General features: G+C 48.9%; 1 protein-coding gene across 8 annotated transcripts in view; it reads left to right on the top strand.

The window, feature by feature from the left end:
• The first annotated feature begins 7379 nt into the window (after positions 1 to 7379).
• The window catches only part of DLG5 (discs large MAGUK scaffold protein 5), a 120670-nt gene continuing 104657 nt past the window's right edge, over positions 7380 to 23392 (top strand). For 7 of the 8 annotated variants that reach the window (XM_042240982.1, XM_027962304.2, XM_015104464.3 and 4 more), the window contains exon 1: positions 7380 to 7947. In XM_042240982.1, coding sequence (XP_042096916.1) covers positions 7644 to 7947 — 304 coding nt within the window. In that variant the 5' untranslated portion in view covers positions 7380 to 7643. Of the gene's footprint in view, positions 8266 to 23392 lie in introns of all 8 variants that reach the window. The other variant, XM_060406549.1, reaches the window with a different exon arrangement.

Raw genomic sequence — 23392 nt, 5'->3', positions numbered from 1 at the left:
AGGTTGCGCCACCTGCAATTTCCAGGGTATAACGATAAAAGGATCCTGGGAAGTCTTGCTTCTCCGCTCATACCACGCTCACACTGGAACAGCCCCATTCCTGCCCACAACGCCCTTACTCTTGGGCATGTGCTCACACGCGCACATACTCCCTCTCGAAGGCAGCCTTGCTTACCTCTGAGGGGGCTGCATCCAGGGAGCAGACACAAGGATCTGTTTCTTCTCCAAGGAACAGCTGTCTTTCACCCACTGGGAAAGTCCAGGGTCAAGAGGCCTCTGGGGCTCCAGCTCACTCAGCCTGCAGAGAAGGCCCGGTTTCTAAGGATCTTCCTTTGAAAACTTCCCCACCAGTTGCTGTTGGAGGACTGGATTCTGTTTTCCAAAGACACCATAAAAAATTACCCCCAAAGTAAGCCCTGGTGGAGGAGCAGGTTGCCGTTTTTTGAGGGCCTACCAGGGGGCAGGCACTCTGGCAGCGACTGGGGATTCTCCAGTGGGTGTTGTTTCTGTCCCAGAAGAGCTTTAGTCTTCTGTTGCCATAACAACATCGCTACAGACTTTACAACAACCTACATCTAAGATCTCACAGCTTTGTGGGTCCAAGGTCCAGACAGCTGGGCTGGTTTTCTCCACCCAGGGTCTCGCCAGGGTAAAAGCCAAGACGCTGTCCAGGTGGGCTCTAATTGGTCGGTCATGGGAAGAATCCACTTCCAGGCTCATTCCGATTGTGGGCAGAACCTAGGTTCTTGCTGTCTCAAGACTGCTATCCCTATTATTTTGCCAGCTGGGGACCACCTTTCATTCCTAGACCCTCTCTCTGCCCCCTTTGCATGTGGACTCCTATAGCTCAGCTGGCAAAGGCATGTCACATCCTTCTTATGCTTGGAATCTCTCCAGTTTCCCCTTCTATTGGCTCCAGCCTGAGAAAATTCTCTGCTTTGATTAGATCGGGCCCACCTGGATAATTTAGGCTGTGCTCTCGCTTTCAAAGTTTGTCGCTTTAGTCACATCTGCTCAGTCCCTTCAGCTGTGGAACATAATATATTTCATATTTGGAGGCTCTGAGGACTAGGGCATGGACATCTTTGTGAGGGTGCATTCTGTGTACCAAGGGGATAGAGAGAAGTAAACGGGCAGTTTTGAGGATGCACATACATGCTTGCGCGCTTAGTCACGTCTGACTCTTTGTGACCCCATGGACTGTAGCCTGCCAGGCTCCTCTGTCCATGCGATTGTCCGGGCAGGAATACTGGAGTGGGTTTCCATTTCCTCCTCCAGGGGATCTGCCTGATCCAGGGCTTGAACCTGCATCTTCTGCACTGGCAGGCAGATTCTTTACCACTGAGTCACCTGGGAAGCAATTTTGAGGATGAGTGTTGATAAATGTTAATAAAGGGGAGGTAAAAAGTTGCAGTCTAGCTAGGAGCAGAAACATCTAGCCCTTTCTAGAGGAAGTCAGGAAGGCATGTAAAGCATGTTACCTTCCTAAAGCTGGTAACATCTAAGTTGAAATGTGAAGAATCAACTCTGAATCAAAGGGTTAAAATTCTCAGTAAGACTGTGCTTGCAGAAACGTGGAGTGGGCCATGCCCACCCTCAGGGCTTACACTAAGCTGGGGAATGGATTTCTGAGGAGACGCATCTTTAGTGGGGTCTTGTGAGCCAAGGATGTATGCAGGACAGGGCAGGACAGTGCAGGAGAGGATGGGGTCCTGGTGCTTAGCCCTCCAGGGGTGGTGGCTCTGCCTGGAGCCCCCAGCCTGCCCCCTGCCTGCAGATGTGGCCCCCTCTCGGTGCTCAGTCACTCAGTCATGTCCAACTCTTTGCGGCCCCACCTTCTATAGCCTGCCAGGCTCCTCTGCCTGTGGAAACTTCCAAGCAAGAATACAACCTCTCTTACGATGTTTCTGATGCTGCTCCTTTTCCAGAGGCTCTCTTTCCTCATCTTTCCATTTTTTTTAAGCACATATAATATTTTGAAGCAGGGCCTTAGTGCACAACTCATTCATTCATTCATTCATTCATTCTGTTCACTTGTTAATTAAAAAGTATCAGCTGAGCACCCACCACCACATGCCAGGCATTATGGGAGGCGGGTACAGCAGAGAACAGCAGAGAAAGGGCCCCTGTCCTCACCTGTCCTCTGAATAGAAGTGAAATAGACGTCTTTCTGCTGGAGCCCACACCATGCTTTCAGAAGCCTAAAAACAACTGCTGAAAACCTGTTGCTACTTGCTACAGGGAGCCTTTCCTTTCAGACAGACAGATGAGATGGTGGAAGCCTGCTATTGATTGAGCATTAACTCCTTTGATATAATGCTTGACACTATCCCTCATCAATTGATGAAGAAACTGAGGCACAAAGAGGTTTATCCAGTGTCATCCAGCTGATAGGATTCCCAGGTGGCTCGGTGGTAAAGACTCTACCAGCAATGCAGGAGACCCAGGTTCAATCCCTGGGTTGGGAAGATTCACCTGGAGGAGGAAATGGCAGCCCATTCCAGTATTCTTACCTGGGAAATTCCATTGACAAAAAAGCCTGGCAGGCTACAGGGTTCTCAAAAGACTCAGACATGACTTGGTAACTAAACAACAACAACCACCCAGCTAACAAGGTGCAAAGCCATTCTACAAGGCAGGCATTCTAGGACTTCCCTGGTGGCCCAGTGCCTAAGACTCCATGTTCCCAATGCAGAGGGCCCAGGTTTGATCCCTGGTCAGGGAACTAGATCCCACATACCACAACTAAGAATTTGCATACCACAGCTAAAACCTGGTGCAGCCAAGTAAATATTTAAAAAGTAAATAAATCAGGCATGCCCACTGCTGTAGTTGCCTGATCAAGCACTGCGTTACGGGGTTCATATGCCTGCCACATACTGAGGGCTTCGTATAAGTCCTATCACTGAATACTCCTAGTAACTCCACCAAAGGGGAATGTTCAGTCCCAAGGCTGAGAGGCAGAAATGGAGGCTCAGAAATGTTAACTAGCCCAGGGTTATCTAGGGAGTGAGTGTCAGCGCTGGGATCTGAGCTCAAGTCTGTCCTGCTCCAGAGTGAAGGAAAGGCCTTGGGGTGGTGTCAGGAGACCTAAGTGGGGGGAGCAGTTCTCTAGGGGGAATTGTTCTCAGCAGTCAGTTTGCAAAGCGCCAACCGAGGGACATGGGGTCCATGAGCATGTGGAGGTTCTGTTGTCAGGCACTGGTTCTTTCCTGAGGACACAAGAGAGGGAAGGGCCCCTTTGAGAATGGGGAGACTCAGGCCTGTTTGTTGACAAAGGGAAAGGGAGGCCATTTGTGTGTGTGTCTGTGTGCAGGGAGGGCGTGCAAAGATTCTCTCCAGAGTCTGGAGGGCTGTTGTCAAGGAGGAGCGGCCCTCTTCCTCTAAGATCAGAAGGAGGAAAGGTCTACAAATCCATAGAGAAATTCTTAGGCAGAAGAAGAGTGAGGAGACCAGGAGATGTGGAAAACGGGGACAGCAGTCTTTGTCCACTGTAATGAGACTGTGTTAGCTTCCTGGGACTGCTGTACGAGGTTACCACAAACTGTTGTGGTTGTTCAGTCGCTCTGTCGTGTTTGACTCTGTTCTACCCCATGGACCCACCAGGCTCCTCTGTCAGTGGGATTCTCTAGGCAAGAATACTGGAGTGGGTTACCACAAACTGTTGGGGGAGCTTAAAATGACAGATACTTACTAGCTCACAGTTCTGGAGGCTGAAGGTCAGAAATAGGGGTGCTGGCAGAATTGGTTCCTACTGGGAAGTTCTGCAGGAGAGTCTATTTCAGGCCTCTTTCCGCAGCTTCTGGAGATGGCTGGCAATCCTTGGCGTTTCTTGCCTTGTAGATATAGCACTCCAACCTCTGCTTCTGTCTTCACATGGTCTTATGTGTGTCTGTGCCCAAATTTCCCTTTTCTCTAAGAACATTAGATTCTGGATTAGGGCCCCCTAATCGAGCCGCCCACTCCTGTATTCTTACTTGGGAAATCCCAGGGACAGAGGAGCCTGGTGGGCTACAGTCTATGGGGTCACAAAAGAGTTGGACACGACTGAGTGCCTAAACAACAATCCAATATAATGTCATTTTAAAAATATTTATTTGACTGTGTCGGGCCTTAGTCGGGGGAGCTCTGCTGTGTCATGTGGGATCTTTCATTGTGACACATTGACGGGAGTGTGGTGCATGGGCTTAATTGCTCTGCGGCATGTGGGATCTTAGTTCCCTGACCAGGGATCAAACCCGTGGCCCCTGCGTTGCAAGGCAGATTCTTAACCAATGGACCAGCAGGGAAGTCCCATGGCCTTGTTTTAATTTGATTACATCTGCAAATACCTTATTTCCAAATCAGGTCATGTTCACAGGTGCTGGAAGTCAGGGCTCAAACATTTTTTTTTTTTTTTTTGAGAGGGGGATGACACAATTCAACCTAGAACAGGGCACAAAGGGAACGGTGTGAGGGAAGATGCCCTAGAGGAGTTAAAATGCTACAGAAATGCAAGGTCATATCAAGGTCACTGGCTAAAGAACTCCTACGGTTGAATATGTTTATAAAGTAAATGATTTCCTCCAGAATTTATGTTTTGCATAAAACCCCCGAGTTTCCAATAAAGGGTCTGCTGAAAGTAATCATCTATCACTCTGTAGCCCCTGGGAGAAAGCACGCATAGCAAATGGACTTCCTCACTGCTTCCTGGGAAAGCTTCCAGGGACACAGCACCCAAGCTCCTCACCTCTTTTTAGGGGTTACTGGGAGATGGTACCTCCCTCCTTCCCTCTCCTACCCAGGCACCCTTTGGACCTAGGACTTAGTCACAGTTTGTTCTAACCACAGACCAAATTAGTCTCCCAAACTTCTCCTCTTCCGTTCCACCTCCCTCCCACCCCTAGATTTCTAGTTAATCCAGCTAGGAACAGAGCTCCCAGTGTGTCCGGAAGAGTGGATGCCTTTGCAGATGATTTAGGATGTAGGGGAACAGGTCACCAGAAGGGGGAGCCACCTTTCAGGGGCAGGAGTGGGAAGGGCAGGGAGGGAGCTGGTCTAGACCCCGGGCACTGGGCAATAGAATAGCCTTCCCATCCCCTAGAACTTTGCTCAGTTATAGAAGCCCATACTACCTAAGAAGGGAGTCCTCTGAAAAGAGTTGAGTTCCACCATTTTGGGTCCACTTTGGGTCGTGAAGCCCTTAATGAATTAGAAGAAAGTCACGGACTCCTGTCCCAGAAAAATACATATTGTAGACAATTTGTTGTTGTTGTTGTTGTTGTCTGGTCACTCAGTCGTGTCTGACTCTTTTGCGACTCCATGGATTGTAGCCTGCTAGGCTCCTCTGTCCATGGAATTCTCCAGGCAAGAATACTGGAGTGGGTTAGCCATTCCTTTCTCTAGCGGATCTCCCCGACCCAGGGATTGGACCTGCGTCTTCTGCATTGGCAGGCAGATTCTTTACCCCTGAGCCATCAGGGAAGCCCATTGTAGACAACATGTGTCTACAAAAAAGGTTTAGATAATTTCAAAAGCTTCATCGACACCCTTGAGCTTGTTCATATCCCCTGATGGGATACACTCTCCCCTCATCTTGTTTTTCTCAGGAGAAAACTGAGAACAGCCAGGGGCAATTGATTTGCTTCCACACCATGTAGCTACTTAAAAGGAAATCCAAAACCGAAGTGCAAACTCTGGTACTTTTGTTCCAATCACTATACATAGAGTTTGTTTCCACTGAATAAAAGTGACTCCTCCCCCTAAAGAAGCAGCATGGAAGAAAGCTGCTGATGAGGGGAAGCGGGGAAGTGGCGATGCTGGTGGTGGGTGTGACAGCAGAGAAGGCCCCTGTGATCCCCAGGGTTTGTAAATGAGCTTCACTCAATGAATGCACCAGCCCTGGGATTTCCACTCTACACTAGCCGGGTGGGATTATTGGAAGTGCCCAGTTGGGAGTCCAGCTCTTAAGGACCTCCTCCTGTGGTCAGGAGGTAAATGGTATGTGTCCGCAAGGGCAGGAGACCTTCTTGAACTTGGAGCCCAAGTGTAGATCCTCATTGAGGCCATCAGGGAAGCAAGGCTTCTGCAGCCCATGGATTTACCTTCTCCAGAGACTAGCTGGAATCTGGGGTGACATCTAGGAAGGAGAGCACTTCTCTTGCCAAAGAGACGCGGTGGCTCCACAGCACACCCCACCGCTCTCTTGTTCTTCCAGCAACCCATCCCTCCATCTCTTGCTCCAACATCCCGCTTCTTTAGACACTGGGGACCAACCATCTAAAATGCGGGTGAGGCATAAATCCTGATTAACTCGGTCTCAGGGGATAACGCTGGGATATTTTCTATATAGGGCTTCCCTCCCAGCTCAGTCGGTAAAGAATCTGCCTACCAATGCACTGTAGCCCGCCAGGCTCCTCTGTCCCTGGGATTTTCCAGGCAAGAGTACCCGCCAGGCTCCTCTGTCCCTGGGACTGTATTCTTGCCTGGAGAATCCCAGGGACAGAGGAGCCTGGCGAGCTACAGTCCACGGGGTCGCAAGAGTCGGACACGACTTAGCGACTAAACCACCATCATTTTCTATATAAGAGCTCCTTACAGTGAGTGGGGATAGCTCACAGATTTGGGGGAGGTCTAAATTTGGAGGTGGCCAAGTTTAGGGGACATGCCCTCAGTTGTCTCCAGGCTTGATTGTGGAGTATTTCAGATTAGAAAACGCTAGACCGGGGGGCAGGGCTTTGTTTGAAGCGGGTCTCCAATAGCTTGGGGGCTGGCCATGTGCCTAGCTGAGGGGGCGGGCTGCTTCCCACCCGGCCCCTAACTCCGCGAACTCTACCGCGGGTGGAGCCTGGGCCTCGGAGACCCGGAGGGCCAGCGCGCGCGGTGTCCCCGCCTCCCAGGCGGGCTCGGGGCGGGGAGGTGGGGACCCCTCCCCTTCGCCCATCCCCTCGGGGCCGGCCGCCCGGGCTCCTGAAAGGCCGGCCGCGGGAAGGGAGGGGAGAGAAGAGGGGGGCGGAGGGACAGACCGGCGGCGGCGGGGCGCGGGCCTGGCGGAGCGGGCGGCGGCCGCGGGGCCCCGGTGAGCCGCGCCGGGGCGCACGGAGCGGGCCGCGCCGGGGCGGGCCCTGAGCCGTCGAGGGGGCCTGGCGAGCACGACCGCGCCGCTTGTCCTCTCGCAGCTGTGATTGCGTCCGGGGGGCGGCGTTTCGGGGCGAGTTTTTCCTCGCGGGGCCGGCGAGAGAGCGGCGCGCACCGAGGGGGGGGGAGGGAGGGGGAGCATGCCCGGCTGGAGCCGGGCCTCGGGGCGCGCCCCGGCCGCCGTCCCCACCTCCGCCTCCTCCTTCTCCTCCTCCGTCTCCTCCTCCTCCTCCTCCTCTTCCAGTCCCGCCGCCGCCGCCGCCAACATGGCTGCGCTCCTGAGCCCGGGAGGCGGCCGCTGCTGAGCGCTCTCGCCGCCCGGGCCCCCAGCCCGCCCAGGCCCCGGCGCATGGCCCCCGCGGCCTCGCGGCTCCCGGCGCGCTAGGGCGACCGCCAGCGCTCGCCGCCCCGAGGCGCCCGGGTCCCGACGCCGCCCGCCCGCCCGCTTCCCCGCCTGCGCGCGCGCGCCCGCCGGCCTCGGGGAGCCCGGGAGCCGTCCGGCCGGGCGGGGCGGGGCGGCCGCCACCATGGAGCCCCAGCGCCGGGAGCTGCTCGCCCAGTGTCAGCAGAGCCTGGCCCAGGCCATGACGGAGGTGGAGGCCGTGCTCGGGCTGCTCGAGGCCGCGGGAGCGCTGAGCCCCGGCGAGCGGCGGCAGCTGGACGAGGAGGCGGGAGGCGCCAAGGCGGAGCTGCTGCTCAAGCTGCTGCTGGCCAAGGAGCGGGACCACTTCCACGACCTGCGGGCGGCGCTGGAGAAGACGCAGCCTCACCTGCTGCCCATCCTCTACCTGAACGGCGTCGTCGGGCCGCCGCAGCCCGCCGAGGGCGCCGGTGAGTGTCAGACCCCTCTGCCCGGCCCCTCGCATCCGCCTTCCGCAACTCCTCTCTCCGGTTCTCCGAGAGGGGAGGTCGCGAGGGCCATTCATCTACCTGGCGCTGGCCGCGCGGAAAATTTGCTTTCCTTCAGCCCGCCGGGGGAGGGGCTGGTGCGTGGACCACCCCCCCACCGTCCCCCGCTTCCCACCTCCTGCAATCCCGCCCTTGCTGTGAACAATGCCCGGCACTGTAGGCCTTCATTCTCCAGGTGCCGCGGCACGCAGCGGGGTCCACTAGAGACCACCGGGTCCAGCCTGCGGGGCGACCTCGGAGGTATGTCTAGTCAGTCCCTTTTCTAAGACTCTTCATCCACCAGTCCTTTGAGAACCTCTGCTAGCCTTCAGTCAATGTTAAGGTCTAAAAGAATAGAACCCGGGCCAGGGCTGGTACTCCTGAATTTTGGTCCCTGGCACCCGGTTTCAGGACCGCTCGTGCCTTTTCACTTTCTGATTTTCTTAGCTCCCTCTGCTCTGAGCTCAAGTCTGTTTTGCTCGGCGAGACTTGTGGTTGACTGTGCACAATGCCTGCTAGGTTTCTTTGGAAACTGGGCCGGGAAAAGTTGGGGGGAGTTGCATTGCACCATGGGAAAATCTTAGTAGTAGCTGCTGGGGCTCAGGTCTTTCCCTGAGGGTGCGCTAGCTGTTTGAAGAGGGAAGGCTGGTGGCTGGTACCCTTGGATGGTGGGTGATGAATCCTTGAGTATTCCTGTGTATGTGTGTGTGTGTGTGTGTGTGTGTGTGTGTGTGTGTGTGTAGGTGGGTATTACTGAGAGTTGGTGACAACTGGTAGGCTTGGCGTGGCCTGTTTGGGGATTGTGGAAAGCCAGGCTTTTAGACAGGGAAGCTGAGGAAAGCATAGCTCTGAGGAAGGAAGAGCCCGCAATTGTTGGGCACCTACTGTTGTGACAGGCACTCTGCTTTGTCACGTTTAATTGTTACCACTCTGTGAGCTGTGATTCCTACTTTTCCAGAGAGAAAACTCCAGCTTGGACTGGTTAAGTCGCTCAAAGTATTGGGCACCAGGAGTTTCCAATTATGACCCATTGTTTTATTTAACCCCTTTGGAGCCAGGAAGCAGCAAGTGCCACCTTTTCTGTGTCTTGTCTTTGTTTTAAAGTGAATGGAGAGGGCTGACAAACTGCCTGTAACAGCTTGTAGGCCACAGGCTGATGAGACCCGTTTATTTGGCTGTTAAAAGCCTGAGTTATTAAGATGATTTTATAAGCTGTTCCTGGTAACAGCTCCGTTGGATATTGGCCATCTCAACCAACTTTTTGTAGTGAAGGCAGCTGACATACAGAGACCGAACTGCTGGCTACACAGCAGATCGTTTCATTGGTGGCCCTCTGTCTCTACTGTGGGTTTCTGACTCTAGCATTTTCGTCTCTCAAATCTGCATTGTCCCCCAATTACGATCATTTATGCTGGTCAACCTAGTCCTCTCCTGGGATGATGGTTTGGAAGATGTTAAGAAGAGCTGTTGGATGTGGCTATGAGGATAATAAGGTCAGAGGGAAATCTCTTTGGGCTAACTTTTTATTCTTTTCTTTTTTTAAAATTAATTTTTTCATTGGAGTGCAATGTAGTAGTTTCTGCTGTTAGTTTCTCACTTTACTGAGTGAGTCAGCTAAGGGTATATCCTATAGCCCCTCTTTTGTACATTTCCTTCCCATTTAGGTCACAACAAAGCATTGTGTAGAATTCCCTGTGTTACACAGCAGGTTCTCCAGTTATTTACCTATTTTATACATAGTATCTTTTTAATTGCTTGCTGTCTGTCTAGCTGTCTGTGTTTGAAGGAAGAAATTGATCAAGGAAGCTGGAAGCTGGTGAAAGAATGCAGCCTCAAGTTCTGGGTGGGATGTGTTGAATCAGTGCTAGCTTTAATCTCTGGAATAGATGAATTGTCATTAATTAGGTCCCTCTCTTTTCCATGCCTGGTGGATAAAGGTGGGGCTTCTCCGAGCTGAAGTTCTGGAAGCTGGTCTGACTTCTAAGGAAAGAATGGAATAAGGTTTGGATTTTATTCTCAAGGGCAGCTTTTCAGACCCTAGTTTTAACACAGTGTAGAGCTGTGTAGTAGCTTTTCAAAAGAAAGTTGTTCATTTTGGTTTGGTTGTTGTTCGCTAAGTCGTGTCCGACTCTTGCGACCCCATGGACTGTAACCCACCAGCCCACCAGGCTCCCCCTGTCCATGGGATTTCCCGAGCAAGAATATTGGAGTGGGTTGCCATTTCTTCCTCCAGGTGATCTTCCCGACTCAGGGATCGACCTGGGACTCCTGCATTGCAGGCGGTCTCTTTACTGACTGAGCCACAAGGGAAGCCCAATTTTAGTTAATAGTTTAGAAAAAAACAGGATGGCATTTGACCTGGTAAGATGCCATGTAGAGCTTTTGGGGGTGAGGGATGACATGGTGTAACATAAACCGCAGAGCCTTGGGATCTTTGTAAAGGATGAATTGCTGTGCAGTGATTTTCCAGCATATTTTCTTGCAGCCAGGGAGCCCTCGTATGGTGCAAAAGCTCAGTGCCTAAAAGGACTGCTCAGGTTGAAAGGATAGAAGCACTGGTTTCATCCCCGAGGAGCCAAAGCCAGGGAGGCTCAGCCCTGTGTCCTGGTCTTTGCTCTCCCAGCAGGTTCCACTTGGCACACAGGTGCACAGCGCTCCCTGTCCGTCAGCCTTAGTGCAGGGCTCTTGTGGGAGCTCCAGGGAGGAGCCTGTTGGCTTCCCAAGGACCCACAGCCTCAAGCGGAGGCGCCCTTGTCACTGTTTCTCCATCCAAGGTGCTGCCAGCACCCAGTTAAGGGCTCCCTTGCTGGATTCCGCATCCCACGTGGACCCCTGGCCTGGAATGCCCATCCCCTGGGTACTAGCGCTTGTGTGCTGTGGGACTTCGTTGTGAAAGGGAAAGTGAAGCCGCTCAGTCGTGTCCGACTCTTTGCGACCCCGTGGACTGTAGCCCTCCAGGCTCCTCCATCCATGGGATTCTCCAGGCAAGCATACTGGAGTGGGTTGCCATTTCCTTCTCCAGGGGATCGAACCCCGGTCTCCCGCATTGCAGGCAGACAGACGCTTTAACCTCTGAGCCACCAGGGAAGCGGGACTTTGTTGTGGTGCAGGGAAATGATGTCTGACAGCTCCCCATGTGGGGTCTGGAACTGGGGGAAACTGGCCTAGGTGGCACTGGGCAGGTAAGCAAATCGAACTTGTCTATTCTGCTCATGCTCAATGAGAGAGAGCCCGGACATTTATAATCTACCATGCTTAGGCCTGGAGTTTGAAGGTGACTAAGAAACCACAGTGTGGTTTTATTCTGGGGGCAAGGGGGACTTCTGTAACAGAATTGATAGCACATTGCTATTGCGCATTTTCAATCTTACAGCATACTTTAATATCTCACTGAATCCTGTGGCACCCCGTGGCATGAGTGCCGCCTTTCCTGTGGACGCAGGGTTCTAGGCCTGTCTGTGAGATCTGAGGACAGACTGGAAGTCGCAGGGCAGAAGGGAGCTGGAGTCAGGCTAAGTGCAGCGCTCCATGTCCTTGGTGGTTTTTCCTATTACCTGGGTAGGCCCTCCCATTACAGCTTCAAGCCATTTCCTGCATTGGGAGCTCTGTGGAATTTTGTAGCTTTCCCTTATCCCAGTACATGAATATTTAAGAAAGGAGTAGGTACCTTTGTCCCTGCTGGTGGTAGAGAGGAGAGAACTGTTCTCTTCTGACTGGCTCAGGTCTCTAGCTTTTCCCGCAGTTGTACCAGGATCAGATTTGTTCACTTGGAACCCATGAGGTCCTTTGTTTTTTCTCTTTGATTCATTTGCCAGCATCTGGGTTTTCTCTCTTGAAGCTCCTCAACCGCCTGGCCCTGGGCCTCAGGGTCCTCGTCTGTGAGTTGGGGCTTCATGGCCTGCCTAAGCTACTGGGAGGCAAAATGTGATTGAGGAGGATTGAAGTGTCTGGTCCTGCACTTGGTGCAGACAGGGCCAGGGTGTGTAGGATGTAATTCCAGCCTGCCGCTTGCTGCCTAGGTGGGGGAATGGGACACTGAGAAGAGGGACGTTATGAGACAGATCAACTGAGCGATAGAAATACCATGGGCTTGATGGTAACGAATCTGCCTGCCAGTGAGAGAGATGCAGGTTTGATCCCTGGGCCAGAAAGATCCCCTGGAGGAGGAAGTGGCAACCTGCTCCAGGATTCTTTCCTGGAAGATTCCATGGACAGAGGATCCTCGTGGGCTGCAGTCTGTGGGGTCGCAAAGAGTCAGACACAACTGAGCATGCACCCCATCATCATCCTAACTTTGTCTACCACTCGCTCTCCCCACTCATCCACCTCCGGTGGCTCTAGTTACCATCTACACGTGGAGGGCTCCCCAGACTATTTTCCCAGCAGGCCTCTCAAGCGGTGCAAAAGTGGCAGAACAGGGCGACTGCTGGCTGCCCTCCCTCCTGTGTGTCCTGAGCCGAGTGTCTCCTCTCGTGCCCTCTGTGCCTCCTCTTGAGTTTCCTGGTGAGCTGACTGACTTGGCTTCGCTCAAATCAAGAGGATGGAGACAGTAGTGTTTGCTGAAGAAGCCGAGGAAGGCTCCGAGGAGGGGTTGTGGCTTGAGCACGGTGTTGAAGGGGTTCTCTGAGCGTGCAGAGGGGAAGGAGGAAGTTTTGGGTGGGAGAAACAAGAGCAGAGACCATGAGAGGAGCAGTATGTTTTCAGGTTGTAGAAATTAGACCAGCCTGAGTGAGCAGGGCTTTGGCATTGGCTCTAGATGGGTGGGGATGCAGAGGTAATCAGAAGGACCATGATGGCTAGGCGGAGCGAGGGGTTTATACACCACTTGGAGTTTAGGCTTTGTACACTTGTCAGGAATTAAAGCTGAAGGAGTTTTCTAAAAAGGAATAACCCTGCCAGGCGTTTCTGGTAGGAGGAGTGCAGTTGGCTGCTGACTGTAGGTGTGGATTATCTATTATTCATTAGAGGTTATCTGGACCTTTTATTGGCAGGCAGATTCCTCACCCTTGAGCTACCAGGGAAGCCCTCCTTTGGTTATTTTAATTGTGTTAAGAGGAAGTGATAGAAGAGCTTGAAAGTAATGATTGAAATGAGATTTCTAACAGAAAGGCAGTTATTATTTATCCCTCTATGTATTAGATCAGGCACCTATGATCGCAGGCAACAGAAACTTAGCTCAAACTGTATTAGACAGGAAAGAGGGATTGATTGTATAATATTCCAAAACCTTGGAATGGATTGGGGTAAATGGCCTTTGGGTGATTGATCCTGAATGCCGTGGGCGTTTTCTATTAATGTCATCCTGGAACATGACCTCAGGCCCCTCTTGGCTTCATCTTCACAGCCTCTGACCAGAGAATAAAGGGAGCTGACTCCACTAAACCAGGCAGAAAAGTCTCATGGAAGGATTCTGATTGGCTTAACTATGGTCACGTGTCCATGTGAGATCCAGCCTCTGTGGCTAGGGCTAGAGGATTGGCCCAACCAATAGGGTAGCGTGATGGGATGCTGTGATTGATTGGCAGCTTGTACCAGTATGTCTGCTACATGTGGTCTCATCTTCATATGATGATGTAGTTTGGTGTGGGCTGGTGGGAGAGGTTGTCAGATTTTACTAGGTTTTAGACTTGAAGCTTTTTTAAAAAATATGAATTTATTTATTTTAATTGGAGGCTATTTACTTTACAGTATTTTAGTGGTTTTGCCATACATTGACATGAATCTGCCACGGGTGTACATGTGTTCCCCATCCTGAACCCCCCCTCCCACCTCCCTCACCATCCCATCCCTCTGGGTCATCCCAGTGCACCAGCCCCAAGCACCCTGTCTCATGCATCGAACCTGGACTGGCGATTCTTTTCACATATGATAATATACATGTTTCAATGCCATTCTCCCAAATCATCCCACCCTCGCCCTCTCCCACAGAGTCCAAAGACTGTTCTATTCATCTGTGTCTCTTTTGCTATCTCACATACAGGGTTATCATTACCGTCTTTCTAAATTCCATATATATGTGTTAGTATACTGTATTGGTGTTTTTCTGGCTTACTTTATATAATTGGCTCCAGTTTCATCCACCTCATTAGAACTGATTCAAATGCATTCTTTTTAATGGCTGAGTAATATTCCATTGTGTATATGTACCACAGCTTTTGACTTGAAGCTTTTTCATTCTCCTCTTTCACTTTCATCAAGAGGCTTTTCAGTTCCTCTTCACTTTCTGCCATAAGGGTGGTGTCATCTGCATGTCTGAGGTTATTGATATTTCTCCCAGCAATGTTGATTCCAGTGTGTGCTTCATCCAGCCTGGCATTTCGCATGATGTACTCTGCATATAAGTTAAATAAAGCATGGTGACAATATACAGCCTTGACTTACTCCTTTTCCAATTTGAAACTGGTCTGTTGTGTTCATGTCCAGTTCTAACTATTGCTACTTGAGCTGCAGGCAGATTTCTCCGGAGCCAGGTAAGATGGTCTGGTATTCCCATCTCTTGAAGAATTTTCCACAGTTTGTTGTGATTCACACAGTCAAAGACTTTGGCGTAGTCAATGAAGCAGAAGTAGATGTTTTTCTGGAATTCTCTTGCTTTTTTTTGATGATCCAATGGATGTTGGCAATTTGATCTCTGGTTCCTCTGCCTTTTCTAAATCCAGCTTGAACATCTGGAATTTCTCGGTTCACGTACTGTTGAAGCCTCACTTGGAGAATTTTGAGCATTACTTTGCTAGCTTGTGAGATAAGTGCAATTGTGTAGTAGTTTGAATATTCTTTGGTATTGCCTTTCTTTGGGATTGGAATGAAAATTGACCTTTTCCAGTCCTGTGGCCACTGCTGAGTTTTCCAAATTTGCTGGCGTATTGAGTACAGCACTTTCACAGCATCATCTTTTAGGATTTGAAATAGGTCAACTGGACTTTAAGATTTTAAGCAAGACAGTTAGCCTTACTGAACGCATCTCCCTCTCTGTTGTTCAGTTATTCAGTTGTGTCTGATTCTGTGACCCCATAGGCTGCAGCACTCCAGGCTTTACTGTGCTTTGCCATCTCCCAGAATTTGCTGAAATTCATGTCCACTGAGTTGGTGATGCCATGGAACCATCTTGTCCTTTGTCATCCCCTTCTCCTCCTGCCTTCAATCTTTTCCAGCATCAGGGTCTTTTCCAAGGAGTCAGTTCTTCGCATCAGGTGGCCAAGTATTGGAGTTTCAGCTTTAGCATCAGTCCTTCCAATGAATATTCAGGATTGATTTCCTTTAGTATTGACTGATTTGATCTCCTCTCTCTCTACAGAATATTTAAAACAATAACTACTTCACTGTGCTATTTGACAATCCATGGTAGGAAAAAAGGAGCATCTATTACTGTGGTGGGCAATGAAGCCTGGAACCAGCCTTAGAACCAGAAGCTTGGGATTCTCCTGATGTATCTGAGGGTTATGTGAGAACTCCTTATAAACTCCTTATAAACGGATGCCGGGGTTGCTTTTACTGTGGCTGTGGATCGCCAAGAGTAGAATGTAGCCTCCATGAGCCAAATTTGCTGTTGTATTCCCAATGCCTAGAATAGAGCCTGGCCCAGGATGGGCATTCAGTAAATTTCTATTGCATGGATAACTATTCAGCTGGTGTGGCGAATGAGTGATGTGTCCCTGTGAAGTCCAGATCCTCTTCAGAAATAGGTGCAGATTCCTAGGTGGTGACTTCACAGTGATAGAGGGCTGTGAAAGTGCGGGAAGGCCAGGGTGAGTTCCAGATGCACACACGGACATCCCCTCCCACTGTCTGTCTGTGATGGAAGCAGATGGCGTGACTTTGGTGTCGGAAGTCCCCAAGTCACGCCTCAGGTGCCAGCACTGTGGGACTGGCTGCCAGGAGGCCTGTGGGGCAACCCCATTACCAAGAGTTCTGGATGGGAATCTGCTCCTAACTGTGCAATGTCTTGACCTTTGATGAGCCTCTTAACTATCCAGGGCTTGTTTTTTTCCCAGTGAAAAGCTAGATGAGGTAAAGTTGGAAGAAGTTCAGGACTGCCTTGGTCCTCTAGGGCAGCAGTCCCCAACCTTTCTGGCACCAGGGACCGATTTCGTGGAAGACAACTTTTCCACGGGATGGGGAGGGGATGGTTTTGGGATGATTTAAGCAGATTACATTCGTTGTGCACTTAATTTCTAATCTAATGCCACTGTTGATCTGACAGGAGGTGCTGGTGCAGGGTTCTCAGAACTTGCAAGGTGGCATTAGGTCCAAGGAAACTTGGTGATGGGGTTGGATTAGACTTCTGAGACTTCTTCTAGCTCTGTACCACGCTCACTATTTTTTGATTTAGCATTAGTGTTGAGTGATTTTTGTACTCTGGCTTTCTATTTCCTGAAAAACTAAGCAGTGTAGGAGAAGTATTTTGTCTTCGTTTTTTTGGTCCACCTCATTCCAACCACCAGAGAAGGCAGTGGCAACCCACTCCAGTACTCTTGCTGGAAAATCCCATGGACAGAGGAGCCTGGTAGGCTGCAGTCCACGGGGTGCCTAAGTCGGACACGACTGAGTGACTTCACTTTCACTTTTTGCTTTCATGCATTGGAGAAGGAAATGGCAACCCACTCCAGTGTTCTTGCCTGGAGGATCCCAGGGACAGAAGAGCCTGGTGGGCTGCCGTCTATGGGGTCGGACACAACTGAAGTGACTTAGCAGCAGAGGCAGCATTCCACCCACCATCATGAGGGGGCTCTTTATTTCGTTTATCTTAGGAAGATGTGAGCCACGCAGATAGTGGGCATAGAGCAAGAGGGCTGAACTGCCTGTCGTCCTGTGCAGTAGGGAGGCTGAACGTGTTCAGAAAATAATTTTAAATGGGATTGAGGAAAAAAAAAAGGGGGGGGGGAGAAATGGGATTGAGTTGCGGAGATACTGTTTTTTTTTTTCTTTCTTTTTTTCTACCTTTTTCCCTGGGGCAGATTGCATATCTCTGGATTGTGTGTGTCTATTGATCTGTTTGAGACAGAGTTCCATGAAAGTGCTACAGAAATATTTTAAATTAAACAGATACTTTGAGTGTTCCATGTTTGCCATCCAATTTTGAACCCTTGGTGGGTAATTGTGGGGTGACTGTTGACCTTGATGTTTCATTTCACACTAAGGGTCATAATCCATTTGCTTTGTACTTTTTTTTAATATTGTGGTAAAATATACATAGCATAACATTTACCATTTGAAACATTTTTTGCTGTTTTTTGCATTATGACAAAATATCTGTAACATTAAAATAATTATCTTGTTCACTATTAAGTGTCCATTTCAGTGCTGTTAAGTACATTCTCATTGTGCAACCATCCCCACCATCCATCTCTAGAACTTTTCTCATCTTACAAAACTGAAACTCTATCAATTAAACAATAACTCTCCATTCTCCCCTCCCCCCAGCCTCTAGCAACCATTCTATTATCCTTTCTGTCTCTGAATGTAACTGTTCTAGGTATCTCATAGAAATGGAATCATAGAGTATTCATCGTTTTGTGACTGGCTTGTTTTCATTTAGCATCATGTCTTCATGGGTCATCCATGTCAGAATTTCCATTTAATTTTTAAATATTTAAAGAACACATAATATAAAATTTACCATCTTAACCATTTTAAATGTGCAGTTCCGAAGTGCTAAGTGTATTCTCATTGTTGAGTAAGAGATTTCTGGAACTTTGACATCTCGCGAAACTAAAACTGTATCCATTAAACAATAACTCCTCCTTCCTCCCTCCTCCACCTCTGGGAATCACCCTTCTGCTTGGTTGCTGTGAATTTGATTCCTTTAGCTAGCTTGTGTAAGTGGAATCATACAGCATTTGTCTTTTTTGTGACTGGCTTATTTCACTTAGGGTAATATCCTCAACGTTCACCCATGTGGTGACATGTGACAGAATTTCCTTCCTTTTTAAAGACTGAATAATATTCCATTTCATGTATATACCACATTCTGTGTATCTATTCATCTGCCGATGGACTCTTGGGTTCCTTTCACCTCTTGTGACTAAAACTGCTGTGAACCATTCATGCACAAATACCTCTTTGAGGCCCTACTTTCAGTTCTTTTGGTTATACATCCAGGAGTGGAATTCTGTGTTAATTCTTTAAGGAATTTCCATACTGTTTGCTTTGAGTTTTAATTAAAGGAATTCCTACTGTCTACAGCACCTTGACTCAGGGGTGAGTGTCCTGCCTGGAGTCCCAGTGTATGTTTTATTATTTTCTAAAAATTGTGTAATTTTTTCCCCCCAGACTCATTTTGGAAAGTCTCGAGACATTCCTTTTGGACTTTAAATGTTTTAGTAGTCATCTGTGGCTCTTTTGAGGACAGGAGTTGTAGACCATAGCATCCCAGCAGCGCTCATATCTGGCCAGGAGGTGTTCACACATTTCCTTCATGTTTGCAATGCTCATATCTCCATCCCCAGAGGCCTAGAAGTATGTTAGTTATTTCTGCTTTGTAGACACTTGCTCTTTATCCCATTCAGGGTTAGTTTGGTTATATAGACTTGAATCCAGGGTAACTGGCTGTTAAGATTTTTCTTTAGAAAAACCTAGATCAGCATTTCCCACCAAAACATCTTCTAAACAGTAGTTTGGTGGGATGTCAGGGATGGTATTTGTAAAAGGGTCCTGTGGTTAAGTACATTTGAGCAGTGTTGTTTTGAGAAGGTCCTGCAGGCTCCTTTAGTGGGAGCCTCTCAAGCCACCAGTAAGCCTGTCTTGGGACTTCACTGGAGTGGGTTCACTGCAGTGTTTCCCAAACTGATTTGACCACAAAGCCCTTTTTCATTGAGCATCTTGCAACATAAGTGTTCTGAGAAGTGCTCTCTCGGGAAACTTTAGCATTAGTGCAGGGAGTTGGAACATCAATGTATACCATCATTTTTTGAATTTTCTCACAACTCTTTCATTCAAGGAACCAAAAACCTTAAATTCTGATACCAGCTGAAATGGGCATATGATTCTGGGGCTATTGGATTTTTTTTTTTTTTTTTTTGCTACATTCCTGATTCTGACGTGTAGTGGATTCTGGGACCAGTAGATTTTTAGGGAAGAGTGTGTGATCCTGTCTAAGTAAGAAGTGTGACCTCTCTGGGCCTTCATTTCCCTAATGTAGCTCAATAAGAATGGTCTTGTTCATGATGATTAGTGTTTGAGATGGTTAAACCTCTTGTCGTCTTCTCTAAGACTGAGCTTTGGTCCATAGTTGGGGTTTCTGAGGGGAACCTTGGAAGGATTTGTAGAGACCTGTCCTGGTGGTTTGGTGACTGTAGGTTCGGGATTGGTTAACTGTTGTGCGAATCTTTCTGAGCCCTGGGGAGTTGTTGGGCTGGAGATTTGGAAGATGGCCTGGAGAATGATGTTACTTCTGAAAAGATGGGTGATACAGCTGAATGACCAGGTAGCCTGAGCGTCACTGATGGGTTTGGAGCCCAGGAGTAAGGCCACAAAGAGCTGAGTGTCATGAGCCCAAACTTGGGGAACCCCCACAAGTTTAAATCTTGGGTCTTCCATCTTAGGCTATGTGATTTTAGCAAATCGCTTAACCTCTGTGGGTTTTCTTTTTCCTTATCTGTCAAAGGACTAACATTCTCCTCGTAGGGCTTTGGTGAGGATCTAGGAGATTTATGTGAAGTGAGGGGAAGCTATTGCTGCTGCTTCTGCTCTAGGAGGTACCTGCCCTTGAGTGGAGAGCCAATCCCCTAACTGTCCTTGGAATCAGGAAGTGTCATAGGGTACAGAGAGATGCTCAAGGGAGGGTGGAGAGTGTGCCGTGGACCTGGAAGTTCACATTCCTGGGGCTGCTCAGAACACACCTTCACAGTGCTTTGGTCCTGGGGTCTGCAGTTAAGGAGGGCATTGCCATGAGCTGTGAGGAGTTCAGCTCCAAAAGGACCCAGGAAGAGTTATTTTAAAGGAAAGGTGACTTAGAGGGGCTTGGATGCCTGTTTTCAGATGGACATGGACGGGTGATGAGACCTGATTTTTTCTGACCCCAGAGAGCTAACTGGTAGAAGATACTGGGAGATCGAATTGAGTCCAATATAAGGAAGAACCTTTCTCTCTCCCTCCTATCTTCATTTGAAACTATATATTATAAAATACTCAAACATGTGCAGAGATTACAAACTCCCAGCTCCCAAACTTTTGTTTTCTATAATATTTTCAGACAAATCCCAGCCATCATATTGCTTTCTCCATAAATACTTAAGGAAGTGTCTCTAAGAGATAAAATCTTAAAAAAATGTTTTTTGTTTTTTTTTTACAGCTGACTGTATTAACAATTTATGTCATCTCATATCCAACTGATACTCAGTTTTCCTTAATGGGCTTCCCTGGTGGCTCAGATGGTAAAGAATCCGCCTGCAATGTAGGAGACCTGGGTTTGATCCCTGAGTTGGGAAGATCTCCTGGAGAAGGGAACAGTTATCTACTCTGGTATTCTGGTCTGGAGAATTCCGTAGACAGAGGCTCTGGTGGGCTACAGTCCCTGGGGTTGCAAAGAGTCGGACACGACTGAGTGACTTTCACACTTTGCTTATTGCAGGAATGCCTTTTTATTGATGGTTCATTTAAATCAGGATTTTAATAAGGTCCACACATTAATAAGGTTGCCTGGGACCCTTCCCTGGGCTTTTTGTTTAGGGAAGAGCTTGTTTTCATGGTCTGTGCCATCCAGCTATGGAGTGGACTGTGGAAGGTGGTGACATTCCTTCCCTGAGAGTCCACGTAGATGCTGGATGAGCATAGGGTGGTTATGTTAAGGAGCGGATTGTGGAGTCTGATCACAAACCCATGTAGCTCCAGGTTCCTCACGGGAGTGTAACAGACAATTAAATGGAAACAACATATGTGAAATGTAACTGTTTATGTGAGTTAGATTATTTTATTTTTTTAGCTGTGGGATTTTTTTCACTAACTGGACTCTTAGGTGAGTAAGCCAGATATATAAGCTAGACAGGGGCCATGGAGGCTTGATGCTTGCCCCTTTTCCTTGTGGACTCCCTGAGGTGCCTCCATAGGGTTCTTTGGGTTCTCAGGATTCCTTGGAACTGAGTTTGGAAACCACTGTGCTTGGATGCTTTTATTGTAAGATGCTCTCTATGATGAGAGAAGTGAAGAGCCACCCAAAGTCTCACCTTCTTTTACCTGAACTGAGCTGGGTTAGTGAGTGACAACTAGATGCAGAGGCTGTTTTTGCACCAGATACTCTTGTCTTTGCCTGTTCCCTCTGTTTACCTTTGTAGGTTTTCTTTGGGGATGAACCATGCTCTCAAAAATGACAAATGACCAACTACTTAAAAAAACTATTCTCTGTTACCCAAGGCAGTGATGGGAAGGAGCAGAGTGAAACCTCATCAGATGGGGTCAGGTGGAAAGTGGTTACCTTTTTTGAAAAATTATTTTTTAAAAAATAACATCACTGACTGGCCCTACCCCTACATTGCCTAAGAGAACGGTTAGTTGCTGATGCATAAATAAGCTGCTTCTGACCTGCAGCCTGCAGGTGGGGTTCCTGGAGCTGCCTGTGTGGAAAGCCAGCAGAGATCATCGCTTGTGACTCTGAGCTGTGGCCTTGGTGGCTGTCTCAAGCCAGGGTGTGTTTTCTCTGCCCTCCGTGTTTTTTTAGGTGTGGCCTCTTTCCCTGGTGGCTCTCAGGCTTCTTTCTGGGTCAATTTCAGGTTACTTGTCTGGATGGTAACTAACTCCTTAACATGGCCTGGGATCCCCAGACAAATATTCTTGTCTATCACTTTGACCATTGTAAATCTGCTGTTCAAATGTGATGAAAATCTATCCAGCCAAGACTGAGTGAGAGGATAACAAACCACATGGGAAGAAACTTAATTGTATTTTTAAATTATGATGTAAGAAGGCATACTTCTAAATAAATATAATGACCTTTTTAATAGTCACGATAACTTCCATTCTTCTTGCTCAGGGTAACCTCTTTTTCGTCTTATCTGGCCAGAACTTTCATTTCCTGTTTATGTTTCTTAAGCAGCTTAAGATTGTTGAGTATCACGGCTGGAAGGGATCTTAGAGATGACTTTGCCCAGACTGCTGATTTTAGAAATGAGAGCTAGCAGTCCAGAGACACAAAGGGGCTCCCCCAGGCGCTCATAGTGTGCCCTGGCGGAGCCGGACGCAGGGTCCAGGTTTCTCCGCAGGCCAGAACTCCTTCCCAGTCTTCTCTGCCAGCCACAGCCTGGGCGGGGAGTCTCAGAGCCTTGGCTCGTTTTTCCTGATCTGGGCCTGGCTTTGCAGGCAGCAGCCTTTCCAGCATGTGACAGGGCATCACAGCAGTTCATGAGTTGTACTGCAGCTCTCCTTCCTGACCATTAAGAAAAATCAGATGATGCAGGTGGTATTAATATTTATGTTCCACTAATGGGTGGACTAGGCCAAAAGAAGTTCTTCAGCTTCTCGGGGCCTCCAGCTGCTGAGAGGAGACTGGGTAGGCTTTGGAGTCCGTGTCCGTTTCTTTAGAGAGTCTGCATTTGTCCTGTACCCTGGCCCATCCTGGGAAGGTTCCCATTGAGATTTCTGTGTCCCACGCCTTGGGCACCCTTTCTCTTCTTCATGACAGTGTTCATTCATCCAGCAGACATGTTCTGAGCACCTGTCACACAGAGGGTACTGTTTGGATGCAAACGTAGGACGTGACAACTACATTTAGTGCTGAGTCAGAGAATGGGTCTGATGTTGGCAGGAGGTACCTCCTTGTCTCATTCTTTATATGACACAGCAAAAACTTCCAGCGCTGACTGCTGTGGCTTCTTAGTGCTTAGTCACAGGACAGAGTTCAAGCAGCAGAATGACGCCACCAAGCCTCTTGCCTCAGAAGGACAGCCTTTAATAAAGATAAGAGGGTAAAGGCCTTGTGAACACTGAGCTGGCCCACCCCCACGGCCAACCTCAGTGGAAACTGGATCCAGGAAACGGCAAGAAAATAAACAAAACTAAAATGTGCTGGCTGTGGGTCCTTCTCTTGGAAAAAATATAGCTGAGCCTGAAACAGCTTAGAATTTATGGCCTGAGTGCGGGTTTATGCAGGGACTGTCTATGCTGCTAACTCATTTCTTTTTTTAAATTTTTGTTTAAACTTTTTATTTCTTTTTGGTTGTTTTTATTTATTTATTTATTTAGGGGTCTCTGTTGCTGCGTGCGGGCATTCTCTAGCTGTGGCGAACAGGGGGCTACTCTCTAGCTGTGGCGCACCGGCGTCTCATTGTGGTGGCTGCTCTTATGGCGCGTGGGCCCTAGAGCAGGCAAACTTCAGCAGCTGGGGCATGTGGGCACGTGGGCTTAGCTGTCCTGTGGCATGTGGGATCTCCCTGGACCAGGGTGTTCCCTGCATTGCAAG

Source organism: Ovis aries, chromosome 25 (genome assembly GCF_016772045.2).
Source record: "Ovis aries strain OAR_USU_Benz2616 breed Rambouillet chromosome 25, ARS-UI_Ramb_v3.0, whole genome shotgun sequence".
Classification (NCBI taxonomy): Eukaryota; Metazoa; Chordata; class Mammalia; order Artiodactyla; family Bovidae; genus Ovis; species Ovis aries.
The sequence above is the reverse complement of the archived record's forward strand: the minus strand, read 5'-3'. Positions and strand labels throughout refer to the sequence as shown.